The sequence below is a fragment of the Rosa chinensis genome, chromosome 7 (assembly GCF_002994745.2).
Source record: "Rosa chinensis cultivar Old Blush chromosome 7, RchiOBHm-V2, whole genome shotgun sequence".
NCBI classification, from domain to species: Eukaryota; Viridiplantae; Streptophyta; class Magnoliopsida; order Rosales; family Rosaceae; genus Rosa; species Rosa chinensis.
Window position 1 is genome coordinate 44,340,805 of NC_037094.1, and position 17,042 is coordinate 44,357,846.

A 17,042-nucleotide genomic window follows, 5' to 3' on the forward strand; every position below is an offset into this window, starting at 1 on the left:
ACTTAGTTTAGGGTTTAGGTGTTTTATGGTGGTTGTAAAATTTTCAGTCAATTTGGTTCTCGTTTCGAATTCGATCAACTAGATCAAACTTAATTACTCTTATATTTGTTGAGTTTAAGAAGATGAACAAGAATGGGTTCAAGAACATGAACAATTGAGATTTCTTTTGTTTTTTTTTTTTTTTTTTTGCCTTTTTGCTGGGTTTGAGAAGATGAACATGAAGAAATGTTAGGTTCATACTTATCGGATTGGGATTTTTTTTTTTTTTTGAGAATATATTGGATTGATCTTGGTTAATAGAAAAAGCAAAAAAAAATTAATCATCTTTTATTTTCAATATAATAAATTATTATGTTTTATTTTAAATTTTAAATTTATTCATTTAGGATTTGATGGAGTGGAAAAGTCTTTTTTGCCCTCATTTTTGGTCTCGCATGCATCAGACGTGACTCGAACTAAAGGAGTCGTGACAGAAAGTTGATGTAGGTTCTACGTTGACAAGAAAATATAAGTCTAGGTATCACATTGATACGTTTGAAAGTTCAGGTATCATTTTGATAGTCCTCAGAGTCTCCAGACACTGTTCGTGCATTTTTCCCTTTAGGATTTGATGGAGTGGAAAAGTCTTTTTTGCCCTCATTTTCGGCCTCACATGCATCACACGTGACTCGAACTGATGGAGCCGTAACGGAAAGTTGATGTAGGTACTACATTGACAAGAAAATATAAGTCCAGGTATCACATTGATACGTTTGAAAGTTCAGGTATCATTTTGACAGTCCTCAGAGTCTCCAGACACTGTTCGTGCATTCCCAAAAACTAAAGTTAATATTTATGGTAATTTTGTATAAAAGGGAAAGTTACTGTGGTAGGTTTCCAATTCCGGAAACCCACCCCGAGTAACTCCCCCTCTCTCTCTTCGGGTTTCTGTTTTCTAGCGTTTCTTCACCATCCGGCCACTAGTCTCGTTTGGACCGTCTCCTCCTCCTTTACAAGCCTATTGTGGTGGATCACGGCGTTTTGGCCGGAAGGGAGGGATCAAAACAAAAAATCGATCACTGTAGTAGTTGGATTCCACCGACGATTTCTCCGGATTTCGGCCACCAAACCAGTCTTGTTTGGAAGCCCATTCTTTGCTGATGAATCCCTCCAAGCCTCTTGAAGCAATTCAAAGCGTGGAGGACGAATCGAAGTTTTGAAACTTTAATTGTTCAAATTGGCCCTATTTCGATCAAGCTTGATTTCCGGCCAGCCAAGGTATTTCTGGGCTTTGTTGTAGTTGAGAAAGTTGTTGGGAATGTTGAGATGATCTTATTGGTGAAATTTGGTGACCTGGATTAGAGTTGGCCGGCAGCGCGTGGAGGCGTGAGGGGCAGTTTTTGACTTGCTGTTTTTGGCTAGATAAAGTAATTGGGAGTTGTAGAATTTGTAGATATGATTTTGGTGGAAATTGGAGAAGTTTGATATCGATTGTGAATTTTCGAAGTTTGGAGTTTTTGTTGTCGATTTATGGGAATCCAACCACTGAATCTTCCTCATTTCCACTATGGAACACTTTAATCGACGAATCGATATAAGTGGTGGAGTTTGGAATGAATCCGAGGAAGTTTGGAGGTTTTGGTGCTAATAAGCGATATTTAGAATTCGGTTTATATTTAACATAAATTTAAATTTTGTTCTATGCCTAGTTATTTATGAGTGCTACATTGTACAGGACGTAAGGATGATCCACACAAGGAGAGTTCGGATCGACGGCAGCCTTGGCTGCATCGGGTTTTCTTGAGCTGAACATCATTCAGATTATTTTCCTTAATTGTTGCATGCATCGGGTTTTTCAAGGAATAAACGTGGGAAAGTATAAAATCCATTTTTCTTTACAATTACTTATTTTTGTCCATTCATGCTAACGTTTTTCAATGCTTTCCTCTGGGCCCTTTGGTTTCAAATGCCCAGTTTGCAGAGCAGCTGTTTGGCATTAGGAGTTGAGGCTTAGCACCACTGCTGCCATCTATCATTCGTAGGTTACTTGCTAACCTACTGAGTGTATCGTTTTTCTATTCTCTTTCCTTAGATTCACTACTAAAAACAATTGCAATTTCTTCGAAAATTTGCCACGGCATCTCTTTTCGTCGTGAAAACTATGTTTTTGCAACGGCGCGTGCGATGGCATTTTTGTAATATTTTTAAGACGGATCTAGTGTTTCCGTTGAATGAATTTAAATAGAATGCGACGAGTTTCATTTTTCCGTCACTTATATTCTCACTAAACGAGGAATTCTGGACTCCAGAGAAGGAAAACAAAATCAGAGTGAGTTCTCGAATATACACATAGGCACAGACAGAGAAGAGAGCCAAATTCAAGCAAACAAAACCAAGAAATGGATTGGGTATGGAGGACGACGAACTGCGGCTGGCATTAACCCCAGATCTGATGGCGAGCGATGCTATACTAGAAAGATCAAAGGTGGTGATGATGCGGTGCAGGATAGAGGAGGTGAAGATTGGAAAGTTCATCAGAAAGTGTGAGAAGATCGAGAAGCTTCTCAGGTATTGCGCTGGCCGATATCTTTATCTCTCTCCTTCTTCAATTTCCATAAATTCCATAGATATCAGAGTTGTCACCGCTTTGGTGCTTTAGGGTTTCAATGAATTGTTGAAATTGTTCAGCGAAGAATTTGGGATTTTGTAAAATTGGGTTTTAATTAGACGACCTTACTACTTTGGTTGCCCATTTTATAATTTTGTGACAGTTGATAGTTTAATTCCCCTATCACTAACGACGCCTGTCTCTCTCACTCACTGTGCTCGAGACGCTCCCCGTCTCCTCCTTCTCCGATCTACCTCCCAATCTGGTAAAACCATAACTCACATTCCCCTCCTTCTCTTTTCTCTATGCATTTGTATGTCAAAAGTATTCAATTTGCTTCGCGTATTGCCAAGAATCTTTATTTTGTTTTTAAAAGAATGCAAGCCACTACCAAGAATCTATTCAAGTTTAATCTTAAAGACCCTGCCATGAATCAATGTACGAGATCTCTTATGTTGTTTTGATCAAGATCTTGAGCTTGCTACTACATTTAATGAAATGTCCTACAACTAATCCTATTTTCTTATCTGTTTTTTGTTAAGTTGTTGACTTGAAATTATGGCTTGTCCATTTCAGCTATGAAGCCCATATGTTCTTATCCTAGGCACTGGAGTCTAGCTAGTACTATTTCTCTTTTGCTTAAATGAAATTTCCTAGAGCCCAGAAGGAAAAAAAAAGATATTCAGAAAGGCATGTAATGCTGGTGTCATTTATGTCCTTATGGACATTTCATTTGAAAATGCATCAATCTATCATCTCTGTTATTTCTTTTTCGGTAATCTTCATTAAGATCATACAAAATAACACTGTATTCTAGTGACAGCTAACCATATGCATAATGCATGGTGTGGAACGTAAACAAGATAGTTCTTTTTTATTAGTGTCAAATTAGGAGTCAGTTCATTACCAATTGATGAATCAAACTGCAAAATTAATTCTACCAATGTATATGAGAAGTATTCTTGTCTGCATGCATTATCATATGACATGCGTCTTGTAACTTAGCTATTTTAGGTAATGTAGAGAACATGCATGGGAGTCACATTGATGAGGCTGGTTGAAAAACAGAAAATTGAAGGACAATCACACTTGGTTCGTCCACACAGTGTTCCTCTTCAAGTCACCTAGTGGGTGGGGAATCAAGGGTGGCTTTGAATTCACAGCTAGTCAAAATTGGCTCTTACCAGTTGGATACTAAGCCTAAATTGAAAGATAAAGCTCATACTATCAGCTCCTATTTGGTGAGTTCAACATTAGTTTGTCTGTATATTTGTGTATATACATAGGCATAATTGAATTTTGGTCATCGTGTTTGGAAATTGTTGGCAATTATACTTATTTTCTGCTTAAAGCATATGCTTGGAATTGTATTATCAATTTTTGAGTTGTTGTAAAAGTTAATTGTTGTTTGCTTCAGTGTTTGGATGGGATTTTGAAGCATAAGCCAATTTTATCATTACTGGTCTTTGAAGATGGGATTTTGTAAACATGTCAAGGAAAACTAAAATTCCGGATCTTCAATTTTGTTTAAATTGGTACATGATAATAAAAGTCTTATGTGATTATGTTTTTGGGAGATGTAGATATGAACTTGAAAATAATGGGCTTGGTTCTTCTTTGTTGGTTTCTCTTATTGATTAAATCAATTGCTACACTTCTTGATGAACCTAGCTGTGATGATATTGACAAAAACAAATCATCATATTATACTTTTTATCATGTCTATGTCAATGTATACACTGATTATACGTATGAATCAAGTTGTATACTTCATGATTTTCTTCTGTCAGGGAGGTAATTATAGTGTAATAATCAGTGAATCAAGTTAAGGTTACCCAAGTTGTATTGGCCTAGCTTAAGTTGTATTACCCTAAGTTCAGTAAAGAAGGTGGGGGTGTTGCTTTCTCCATTAGGCTATTTCTTCTTTCTTCTTACTCCTTAATTTGGTTTTGACATTAGAAGATATGTATTCTTTTTTAGCATTTGCCTTTTCTCATTAAAATGTCATGTACTGAACTGAATCTGACATGTATCTCACAACTTCTTGTCTTCTCGTCTTATATACATGCTCTTGACATCATTTATAAATCAAACTGTGGTTATCTTCCTTTTATTTTTGTTAGCATTCCTTGATGCAAGTAGATTTCATGCTCTTGACTTGTGACTATATTGTTGACTAGAGTTAATTGTCAATTTCAGGAGGAGATGGGGCAGATGCAGACAACGATTCAACTACCTTTTGTAACTTTCAATATGCTAAAGAACAGCTTGAGTAATTCGTAGTTTGTTCGATTCAACATAGTATAAATATGTCATGTGATTTGGTGTAGTTTATGTATACCAGACTAGAGTGTTTATGAGTGGCATTTTGTATGTTTATGACATTTTGTATTGCACCATTTCATTAGTTTTATTGTAAGTTTACAATGTTATTGTACCTTAATAACTTTTGCATGTTCTTAATTCACACAAATTTTTTTTTTTAATAAATGAAATATTCTTTTGCGACGGCAAAGCATCCGTCGCAACCAATTCACCCCACTTTTTTTTTAAATAAAATATCTTTTTTCGATGGCAAAGTATCCGTCGCAAATAGTTTAACCATTGCAACGGCAACAGTTTTCCTGCGCATTTTTGCAACAAAAATTTACTGCCGCAAATGGATCTTGTGACCCCACCTATTGCAACGCTAACATTTCCATCGCAAAAGATATAATTTGCCATCGCAAAAGCTCAATTTGACGTCGCAAAATAGGCTTCTGAAAAACAATTGTTTTTACTAGTGATTGCTCTGATAACCATGGGATGTTATTTGCTAATATTGTAATTATGGGTTGGATTGAGTAGAATTTCTCCAGAGATTGTTGCAAACTTGAATTACTTAGATGTGGTCTTTTAAATTACTAGTTGGACATATTTGGTTTTACGATAATCTGTTTGGTGGAATTGTTGTTTACGGGGAGCAGGGTGGCTCCAGGAATTAAGGGTGTAAATGTTAGAAGTGAGGTTTGACTTCCTTTCACAGGTTTGGGGTTGTCTATTTTTAGGAAAAGTTCTATTGATTTTTCAGTAGGATTTTCTCAAAAAGTGGGCCCCATAGGGCCACCTGGAATTTCAGGGTGAATTTTCGGGTTGGATCCTATCAAGTATTACTCAAACGGTGCTTTTATATGCATTGTCCGAATTCAACTTGTATGCCATTTAGTGTGGAACAATGACGATCTTGTACGTCATTTAGTCAAGGTTGATGATCTATGTATTGTGGAAGAATGACAATTCAACTCCTACGCCATTGACAATTCAACTTGTACTCCATTTAGTCAGGTTTGAGCTAGTCAAGGTTGAGTGATCTATATATTGTGAAACAATGACAATTCAAATGGGTTCCAGCCATAAAAAAAATAAAAAGTAAATCCCGTTCATATTATCAATATACAACATAATTATAATTACATATAGATAAAAACACTAGTTTAGCAACCTACTATAGTACTAGTTAATTACTCGTACATATTAAGTATCACAATTCTATTATAAATGTATAATTTTAGAGAGGCTACATTGTAAATGGGTTTATTATAAGTTAGTTTAGTCTATGTAAAAGTTTTATTCAAAAATATCATTTTATAAATGCAATTAATATGATTTCTTTATTTTTAACAGAAATCGAAACTTTCTCCGAAATTTCCTTAAATTTGAAGTACCGAGATCAAAACCGAAACCGAAATTTAAACCTTGGGTAAGACTATTATTACTCAAACGGTGCTTTTATATGCATCGTCCAAATTCAACTTGTACGCCATTTAGTGTGGAACAATGACAATCCAACTTGTACGCCATTTAGTCAAGGTTGAGTGATCTATATATTGTGGAACAATGACAATTCAACTTGTATGCCATTGACAATTCAACTTGTATGCCATTTAGTCAGGTTTGAGTTTGTCAAGGTTGAGTGATCTATATATTGTGGAAAAATAACAATTCAACTGGGTTCCAGCCATCAAAAAAAAAAAAAAGTAAATCATATTCACATTCACATTATCAATATACAGCACAATTATAATTACATATAGATAAAAACACTAGTTTAGCAACCAACTACAGTATTAGTTCATTACTCGTACATATTAAATATCACAATTCTATTATAAATGTATAATTTTAGAGAGGCTACATTGTAAATAGGTTTATTATAGGTTAGTTTAGTCTATGTAAAAAGTTTCATTCAAAAATATCATTTTATAAAGGGAAAATTTCACAAACAGTACACCAAGTAAAGGCCACTAATAATTCTTATACATAAAGTTTCAAACCAATCATTTCGGTACACGAAATCTGAAACTCGACCCACTATCAGTACACGACGTCATTGACGCCGTTAATTTGACACCAAAATGTCTATTATGTCCTCAGTTCTCTTTCTTCTGTTCGTTTTTTCTGTTTTTTTTTCCTTCTTTTTTTTTTTACCAAAAAAAAAAGAATTAGAGTGTGAGAGTACCAAATTACCCTTTTCTGCAAGGTAATATTTAACGGTGTCATTGACGTCGTGTCTACATAGTGGGTAGGGCTCAAAAGTCCATGTACCAAAATGTTCAGTTTGGAACTTTATGTATGGAAATTATTAGTGGCCTTTACTTAGTGTACTGTTTGCAAAATTTTCCCTTTTATAAATGTAATTAATATGATTTCTTTATTTTAAACCAAAATCAAAACTGAAACCAAAATTTGAAACCTTGGGTAAGACTAGTATTACTCAAACGGTGCTTTTATATGCATTGTCCGAATTCAACTTATACGCCATTTAGTGTGGAACAATGACAATTCAACTTGTACGCCATTTAGTCAAGATTGAGTGATTTATATATTGTGGAACAGTGACAATTCAACTTGTACGCCATTTAGTTAGGTTTGAGTTTGTCAAGGTTGAGTGATCTATATATTGTGGAAAAATGACAATTCAACTGGGTTCCAGCCATCAAAAAAAAAAAAAAAAAAGTAAATCACATTCATATTATCAATATACAGCACAATTATAATTACATATAGATAAAAACACTAGTTTAGCAACCTATTACAGTACTAGTTAATTACTCGTACATATTAAATATCACAATTCTATTATAAATGTATAATTTTAGAGAGGCTACATTGTAAATAGATTTATTATAGGTTAATTTAGTCTATGTAAAAGTTTCATTCAAAAATATCATTTTATAAATGCAATTAATATAATTTCTTTATTTTTAACAGAAATTTCCACCGAAATCGAAATTTTCTCCGAACTTTCCTTAAATTTGAAGTACTGAAATTGAAACCAAAACCGAAATTTGAAACCTTGGAAATACCTTGAAATCAGGACAATGGTGGTTATAACACAAACATGTGTTTGACTCTAAAAAATTGAGTCCCAATCCAAGAGATAAAGCTCCAACAATTTTTCTCAAACCGAAAAATCTTAACAAACATAGAGATCTAGGGCAGGCTACACAACCCCAGACTTCCTACTTATTTAAAAAAAAAATATTACATTCTTGATAAGAACAATTCTTCCATATTCAATGTTGAAGATTAGCATTTAATGTCTTACGGCTTAAATTTATGCACGCATCTTCTCATTTTCTGTCTCGAGGCTATGGCAAAAACTTTCAAAACAAAGAAATTCGAAGTGAAAACCTTTACAGATTAGGCTGCAAAACCAAAGAGCAACTGGCATATAAAATGATCATGACAAAAAGCTATATCAACAGGCGCATCCAGACTCAGCCTGCAACTGAGATGCATCGCCACCAGTAGACCTCAGGTTCACATCAACCATGTCTTGTTGCTTTGTTGATGAGAGTGTTTCCATTCCTGGTAAAGCTGTAGCAATTTTCCTAAACAGTGCCTGAACAAAGATTCAAGAAGAAACTAAGCATTAAAAATACTGAAATTAAACAAAACACCAACAGATTGAAAGCACCGTGGTGATTGATGTGCTACTTGCTGACTAACAGCAATCAGTTAACAAACTCCAACTAAGGACAAGGTTTAAACATGCTAGGTGAAGACCCCCAACCAAATGATCAACACTTAGCATCTGATCTTTATCCTGCTGATGGACTAATTGCCAAATCTCATCCAGTACAAGGAAAATGGTTCATCCAAGAACCCCATCATTTCTTTGCATATTACAATATTCTCGATAAGAACAAGTTCTTCCTTATTCAATGTTGAAGATTAGCTTTGAGTTTCCTCAGATGCCTGCCTATATGTTTTGTTATCTCGAGAGGATTCTTCCCTACCTCCAGAAGATTACTCGAATCTCTCCTTGAGCAAATCTCTCCCTGATCGAGCAAATCTTTCTTGAAATGTTTTGCAGTAACTAGATCTTGCTCGACGAGATATTTCTCCCTAGACAAGACATATGCTCCTCAACAAAAATATTTCCTCCTCGACAAGACATTTCTTCCTTGAATATGCTCCTTAACAAAATATTCCCTCCTCGATGGATATTTCTTCTTTAACAAGAAATATGCTCCTCGAAAAAATATTCTCTCCTCAACTAGATATTGTTTCCTTGACAAGATGTGTCCTCATTGTGTTTATAAGTTCACTCTCAAAATTTATACCCCACAGAAGATTCAATCTCACGCATACTGCTGAAGTGAATCCCTTTAATAATCCATCAGGAATGCACTCTATTGTCACTGCAACTTATCTCTTGCATTTCCCGGCATTATTCTTCTTATCAGTTCAAGTTTTCTGATCTACTTGAGATTTATTGGCAATACGGTTCTTGGTGTTTGTCTTTGTGGGAACATGTTAATGGGTTTCAATATGACATGTTGGAATTATACCAGTCTAATCTTCTCATCAAGCTCGAGCTCTCAGGTTGCTATATATGTAAAGAATAATTCAAAGTAAGTTAATCGAGAACCATTGCAAACACAATTCATATGGTTCTACAAAGAGAACAAAATGGTGGCAAAATATTGATACTCAGTTCAAGCCAAAAAATTAAAAAGCTACACAAGTACAATTGTTAAATATATTGAAGTCATAATTCTAATTTATTAGTCTCTAACAATCCAACTGAGTAAATCTCAAAACAATTCAATCATTGCCAAGGTGCATTGTATTGTCTTTGCCGGACATAGTAACATCACCAAGTTAAGTAGTTTCATCATCACCAAGTTCCATAATTTCTAAGGATATATTGGCTACTCTTTCAGGATGTGGCAACTGTTTATATTGCTGGAAACGATCTTGATATTTCAAGTACAAACTCTTAGCTGTGTTATCGGCATGATAAATCCAATTTGGTGGAACTGGTGGCAGTGGGTGCCTGGGCAATAAGCATATATGCAAAGTAATAAGAAATTTCATTAGTGATCTAAATTTATATCTATAAAAATTATATACACAATTAATGTATGCTACTTTTTACCTGCACAAAGTGATTACTATTCACAAATCCAATGCCTATCTCATGTAGATCTGATTGAAACTTATGGATATCTTCGCCACCCATCTTGATCCTCCCCTTAAACTTCCAGTATTTGCCACTACTCTCATAACAAAATCTTATTTTTGGTTTCCTCTTCTTATTACCCCAATTTGCTAAATCAAACCTTTTAATCACAATCACACAATTGTTTTTCTTTCCCGTTGTATGGATCCATTGAAGTAATGCAAGCTTAGTTTCAAAAATTTGCACAAAGCAACAATTTAATTTGTAATCCAACCTTAATAAGGTTCATTAATAATTTAAACCAAACTGAATGAAATATTACCTGGTGCATTGTAAACTCATACGTATAATCACGCTAACAATCTACCCCGATTCCTTTATATCTAGTAGAGGCATCACCATGCTGGACTTCAGCCTGGGATTTACAAAAGTTAAAATAAGTGAAGAGTTTGAATCTTCTTAAGAATGCAAGAATATAGTTTATGACAAGTTGAAAACTCAAAACACGCCACAATTATTGTGTCAGTACTTGAAGCTCATGGTTGACTATCTTGGTTACTCTAATGCTGCTAAACCCTGTTGCCTATTACTGTAGTCTTAGTTACTCGGTTGTTGGTTTCTAGGATAGTATATCTCAATAATAATAGACATTGGAACTGAGCGACTATATGAATTGAAAGGCACTTTAATCACATCCTTGTTACTGCACATAATGTTTGATCATGTAGTGGTCTAGTGGATAGGTATGAGTTACGTATACTTCTTATATAAAACATCCGTAAAGTCATATCAGCAATGAACTATGCACTAAAGATCCAAAACCTGACTTAGAATTAGCTAACATCATGTCTCCTGTACTGATCATTTAAGATAAACTGACCATTATGTGCCATTAACAAAGGAAACTAGAAGAAAATCTCCAAGGACAAGAAATCTCCAATCACACACTTTCTAGAAAGAAAAGACTCGGTATTGCAACCACAAAAGGCATACTTCCAATATCTTGACCAGGATGATTGGGTACATCAATTCTCCATCACATAAAAGTTGACCAATAGTCAGAGTACGTGCCTTAGACGTTGGGCAAGGGTTTCAAAGACAGCTGTTCAGCAACATCTTCCTCCAATGGGCATGTTAATAAAACCCAATGATACTTTCTCAACATCTAAATATAGTTTTCCTATGAGTACAAAGAGGATCAAAGAAAGACTCGTCCACAACATAAGACAAAAGCCAAGGTAAAAGTACAATCATATTGACTATGTTCGCTTCCTGCAATAGTCACAAAAAGGAGCAAGAAGCTTTCTCGATTTGAGATCGAAAGCACCCAACTCTATGACATCTACATTACTTGCAGGATCATCTAACAAAACAGAGCTCCCATCATTTAACAACAATTGAAATTGAAACCTAAATTTCGTAGTAGATAAAATTCAATCAAAGGTGAAGAAGGAGAGAAGTCGTACCTCAATTGAGGGTTGAGAAACACCCATATCAGAATCCATTACGTACGATATTGATAATTTTCTTTAGAACTATAGATGTTCATCAATCACTGTCGTTAACTGTTTCTAATTAGGGTTCTAAGTTTGTTCATTCACGTCATTCATGTAAAGGAGAATAAAACTCTAAAGCGGGATAATATATTCTAGCTATGTTTCTTTATTTTTGATTTACATGTCTCTTTTGATAATTTAACATACCCATAAAATCTGATGTTGGGTGTATAAAAAAAGAGATGTATATCTAGTATTTTGCTATGTGTGAATAAAATCTCTCAAGCAACACCCTTCAAAATAGTATGGAAGCCAATCGTACGAGGAGTTCATCATAAAAACAACCGCACGAACCTCATCACGACACAGATCGACCAGTGCCTCACGTTCAGAATATTGGTAGATTGTGGGGCATCTAACCCGGCTTCCTAACTATAAATCTTTGAAAGGATTGACCCGGACATCTGTTGTCTTATCACAGAAATAAAAACTAAAAAAATAAAAAACACAACAATAACAACAATTAATTAATCTCGCATAAAATGAGTGGTTACTCAACAATCAACATTAAGCAAAACGTGTAGGGAGTCAATGAGCTAGCAGCTTCTTCATAAAACAAAGGAAGAACGACAATCATTTCATTTCATATTCATAGAAGTACGTTTTACAGTTGCTCACGTGTAACCCAACGACTTGATGTAAAACTCTTAATTGAAACACGCACGAGGCAGATCAACCTCATTAAAGTCCAGCTCCAACTTCCTTAATTACTCGTTGCCCACAACTGGTGCCCGACTTTGAAAAGATAACCGGGTTTTGGGAGCTTGGTAGCTAGAGCAGAAATAATGTTGTCCAGCTGAGAATTAAATGGAACAGATCAAGCAGTAAATGGAGCAACATGAGGTAGGCGTTGATTCAGTGTTCATTACTTTCAGCTTCAGAGTTCAGAATTGAGCCTTTCGTGGTGGGGACCCGCATCGACTACTGGTTCTTCTGCTGCTTTAGATAAATCCCCTTCCATTCCCTCCACTTCCCAATACTACTACTACTGCTCCACCATTCTTTTGACCAAGCTACTACTAGTGCTACCACGGCGGCGCGTGAGTCTCACCACCGATGGAGGGAAACGTGACCATCAAGAGTACTTTCCAATACTGGCTGGTTAAGCACCCAACAATCCTCAACTTCAAGTGGAGCCCGGGGGAAACTCCCTGCTCTACTCCACTCTTCCTGTCCGTCACGGTCATCTCTTACCTCGCCTTGACTCTGCTTCTCTCCAACATCCCTCTCCCGCTCATCAAGCCCCGCCGCCTCAAGCCGGTCACGGTCGTTCACAACCTCATCCTGCTGGTGTTGTCACTCATCATGTCCGTGGGTTCGTTTGTCACCATCTTCTCCCATGCTCCCCACCCCTTCTGGATCATCTGCCTGCCACCCAAAACCCCGCCAACTGGTCCCCTCTTCTTCTGGGCGTACATCTTCTACCTCTCCAAAATCTACGAGTTCGTCGACACCCTCCTCATCATCGTCAGCGGCTCCTTCCACCGCCTCACCTTCCTCCACGTGTACCACCACACCATGGTGCTGGTCATGTGCTACATCTGGCTCCACACCTCCCAGTCTCTCTTCCCGGCCGTCATCGTCGCCAACGCCACCGTCCACGTTGTCATGTACACTTACTACCTGCTGTCGAGTCTCGGAGGAAGGCCCAAGTGGAAGAGATGCGTGACCGAGTTTCAGATATTTCAGTTCATGAGCAGCTTCATAGGGTTGGTGTGGATGCTCTACTATCATTTCAACAGGGATTGTGGTTGCTCTGGGATCTGGGGATGGTGCTTCAACATTTTCTTCTATGTTTCTCTTCTGCTTTTGTTCATGGACTTCCATTCCAAGAGTTATGGTACCTCCAAGAAAGATTTCTAGCTCATGTCAGAATAATCAGAGCCATCGTACGTGTGGAGAATTGGAAGAAACAACTTTCATGATCGGTCATGGACTCGCACTTAGTATTTTCTAGAGTTTTATGTTATAGATTCACTTCTGTAACATGAAATATTTCTTGTTATTTTCAATCTACAATCGAGTAATTTATTATATTAATCCCAGATCATTATGAATATCTCTAACTATAATTGATTGGTCAGGGTTAAGTTGTCCACATCAGTTATTGTCACTTAGGTTATCGATTTATGTCGGGCAATGATGTCTAACCGTTTAGTTTCTACAGCGACGCTTACAGATTGTGCTGTCTAGAATTGAGATGTTTGTTTCAATTTAAGGTACTTGATTTTGCTTTAATTGATGAATGCATGTACTTATAATATACACAATATTAATAACACTAACTTCAATTTTTGGCCTCCCTGGCAAAGCTAGGTAGGTAGTTGCGCATAAGAGCATCTTTAGCAGACTCTATATATTTTGGCTTATTTGCTATTTTAGAGAGCATGTTTGATAAAAATCTATTTTAACAGCTGCATCAGACTCCTAAGTGGCCCTCCATTATAACTTTTAGCTATCTCGCTCATAAATATAGAGAGCGAGATGAGGCTCTCTATAATTTAAAACATTTATTTTGAGTTATTTTATATAATTTATAAATAAATTTAAACTATTTAATCTTTATTTTAAAAAAAATATAAATTCAAAATTATCTAAAATAGAGAGCACTGATACAGACGTATTTCTAAGAGCATCTTTAGCAATGCTAGCCATTTTTGAGTCAAATTTTAGCCAAAATAACTAAAAAGTCATTTTGGCTAGCCACTTTAGAAATACATCTGTATCAGTGCTCTCTATTTTAGCTAATTTTGAGTTTATATTATTTTTCAAATGAAGATCAAATAGTTTAAATGTATTTATAAATTTCATAAAATGACCCAAAATGAATGTTTTAAATTATAGAGAGTCTCATCTCGCTCTCTATGTTTAAGAGCGAGATAGCTAAAAGTTATAATAGAAAGCCACTTAAGAGTCTTGTGCAGCTGCTAAAATATATAAAAAGCTAAACATGCTCTCCAAAATAGCTAAGAAGCCAAAATAGAGAGTCTGCTAAAGATGCTCTAAAGTGGCTAGCCAAATTGACTTTTTAGCTACTTTAGCTAAAATTTTTGAGCTAGCATTGCTAAAAGTGCTCTTAAGTGGTTATAACTTTTTGACCAAAATGAAAAGGGTGGTGCACACATCCATTTTCTCTATTCACACACCCCTTTATTTTTATATTGCTTTAATTCAATTTTTTGTTACAAATTGCCCTAACTACCCTCCCTTGCAATTCTGATTTTCTTTTTCTCTTCTATTTGGCAAATCAATCATCCCTAGTTGACGAAGTGGTATTACCTTAGTGGTTAGAGCGCCCACTACCTAGGATCTAGGTTCTGGGTTCGAGTCACCATGGGGGTAGGAGTGAAAAAAAAAAAGTCAATCATCCCCAGATCTTAAACCCTTATTTTCCCGTAGATGAAGACTTCAAAGCTCTTTGCAATTCCTTCTTTTCTTTTCCATCAAAAACTTCTTTAGCATAGTCATTTTATCTCTCTAATGTGATATTTGAAGTTCAATTATGGGAGAACAAGTAATTTTAGACTCATTTTTGGAGAAAATTTTACATATGATTTGCAATGGAGACATGGAAGAAAAATATGAATTTAGTGATCATTCGAGCCCCTTTTTCTTTTTCTTTTTTTTTAGGGAAATGAAAGACTAATTCATTGATTGAGGATCATTACAATCATAGATTAAGCTAGCCTCTACAGATAGAGGAATAGATGAAAAGAAGTCTATTTGAAAATCAGCATATTTGGCATCATTCGAGCCCCTTTGAATCATCATCTCTGATAAAATTCTAACTCAAATTATTTAGTGTTTTTCAACCCATCGCTCTCGGTAAGTTTCTCAAGGATTTGGTGGATCTAGGAGCTTTAAATTTGTGCGTTCTGTTTGTCTTAATTTGATTTTGGTATAGGCTGCGTTTTTGCAACATTTGAGATATTATTGCATATGATCTACTTGTTACATACTGGAAATAACGTTCCAAAGTCTAGTTTTTTTTTTTTTTTTTGTCAGTTTAATGTTGAACTTTTATTTATGGGTGAGTGTTCTTTCAATACAATTAACTAAAATACATTATATTAGATGTTTCATACCATTGATTATGTGTGTGTCTACATTTGTTTAGCCCCTCAGGCAAGTCTTTTTCAAACAATTAGTTTTGAACTATATACTCCAATTTTTTTTTTAATTAATTTTTTTTTTTTGTACCTAGAAATTTCCCAAATTTGCAGACTTCGTTTGAAAATGACTTGTTGCCAATCTATAACACATGAGAAACTCTAATAAGCTAGGTGCAATATTCGAACCCGAGACAATAAAGGAGTAAAACATGCGTCTTACCTCTCCTACTTGTATGAAGACAAACTTTGCAATTTAGATTCAATACAGGTCATTCCACAAATTTTTCCTTCATTTATAGGTAATAAAAAAAAATTATTGTATGATGATGTTTGATTCATAATTGACTTGTCAAACAGAAAAAAGAAAAATAATCAGAATTGCAAGGGAGGGTAGTGGGTAATTTGTAAAAATAAATTGAATTAAAGAAATAAAAAAAAAAAGATGGGGTGTGTGAATAGCACCACCCAATTGAAAACTGGTTATATTGTTTTTAGAAAAAATAGAAGGAAAAAAAATTTATATATAACTTATAACGAGTTGCCTTTTTGTCCCTTGGTTATATATGCACGGGTGCTGGAGATCAAAGTGCTGATCAGACTGGGTTCATCGATTTAATATGTGGAAAGACATTTCATCCTATTAAGTACCTCATTTAGTTCTGGGGTGAAATTATTTCATTTGCCTACTATTAAGTGGAGAATATGAAACCGGCCAAAATTTCTATTTCAATCTTTATTAAAACTTGAAACATAACTATGAATTCAAGTGCTGTTTGTAAAAACATTGATATTTAATAGCATTGTTCCAGCAAGACATTAGATAGATGCTGTTTCTACTGCTGTTGTATTATCAGTCGTCTTTCATTCTCCGTTCTTTAGTGGTGTTCCCCATTTTCTTGTATCTATTGTCAAACTCCAACTTGGCCCGAGTTGTTAGTCTTCGGTTACAACATACAGAACAAAGGTCTACACATGCTTTTTTTTTGAAATAGAAGTTGATTTCATTAGATCAACCGCCAATAGGCTAGAGTCTACCATAACTTACATAAGCAAAACTCGGCAAGAAAATCCGAACTAAACTATCTAAGCTAGAGCAGATCATTAAAATCTCTGGGACGCTCACATTTAAGCGAGCCTATACAAGAATAGAACAAACCTCACCTCCTACGGAAAGGAAATCATTCAACTAGCCCTAACTTGCCAAGCACGCAATTGTGGTACAAACCAGAAACTAGAAACGTCATAGAAGACTCATAGAAGCTTGTCCTCGCTCACATAGGCTGATACCCAACAGAAATAAATTAGTAAATAACAAGCTCCTCCCCTTTCGAGTTGGA

General features: G+C 35.5%; 1 protein-coding gene across 1 annotated transcript; it reads left to right on the forward strand.

The window, feature by feature from the left end:
• Nucleotides 1-12,333: 12,333 nt before the first annotated feature.
• Nucleotides 12,334-13,691, forward strand: LOC112180098 (putative elongation of fatty acids protein DDB_G0272012). Its single transcript, XM_024318608.2, has one exon. It carries the CDS (start codon nucleotides 12,650-12,652, stop codon nucleotides 13,454-13,456), a length of 807 nt encoding a protein of 268 aa, XP_024174376.1. The 5' UTR covers nucleotides 12,334-12,649; the 3' UTR covers nucleotides 13,457-13,691.
• Nucleotides 13,692-17,042: the final 3,351 nt, after the last annotated feature.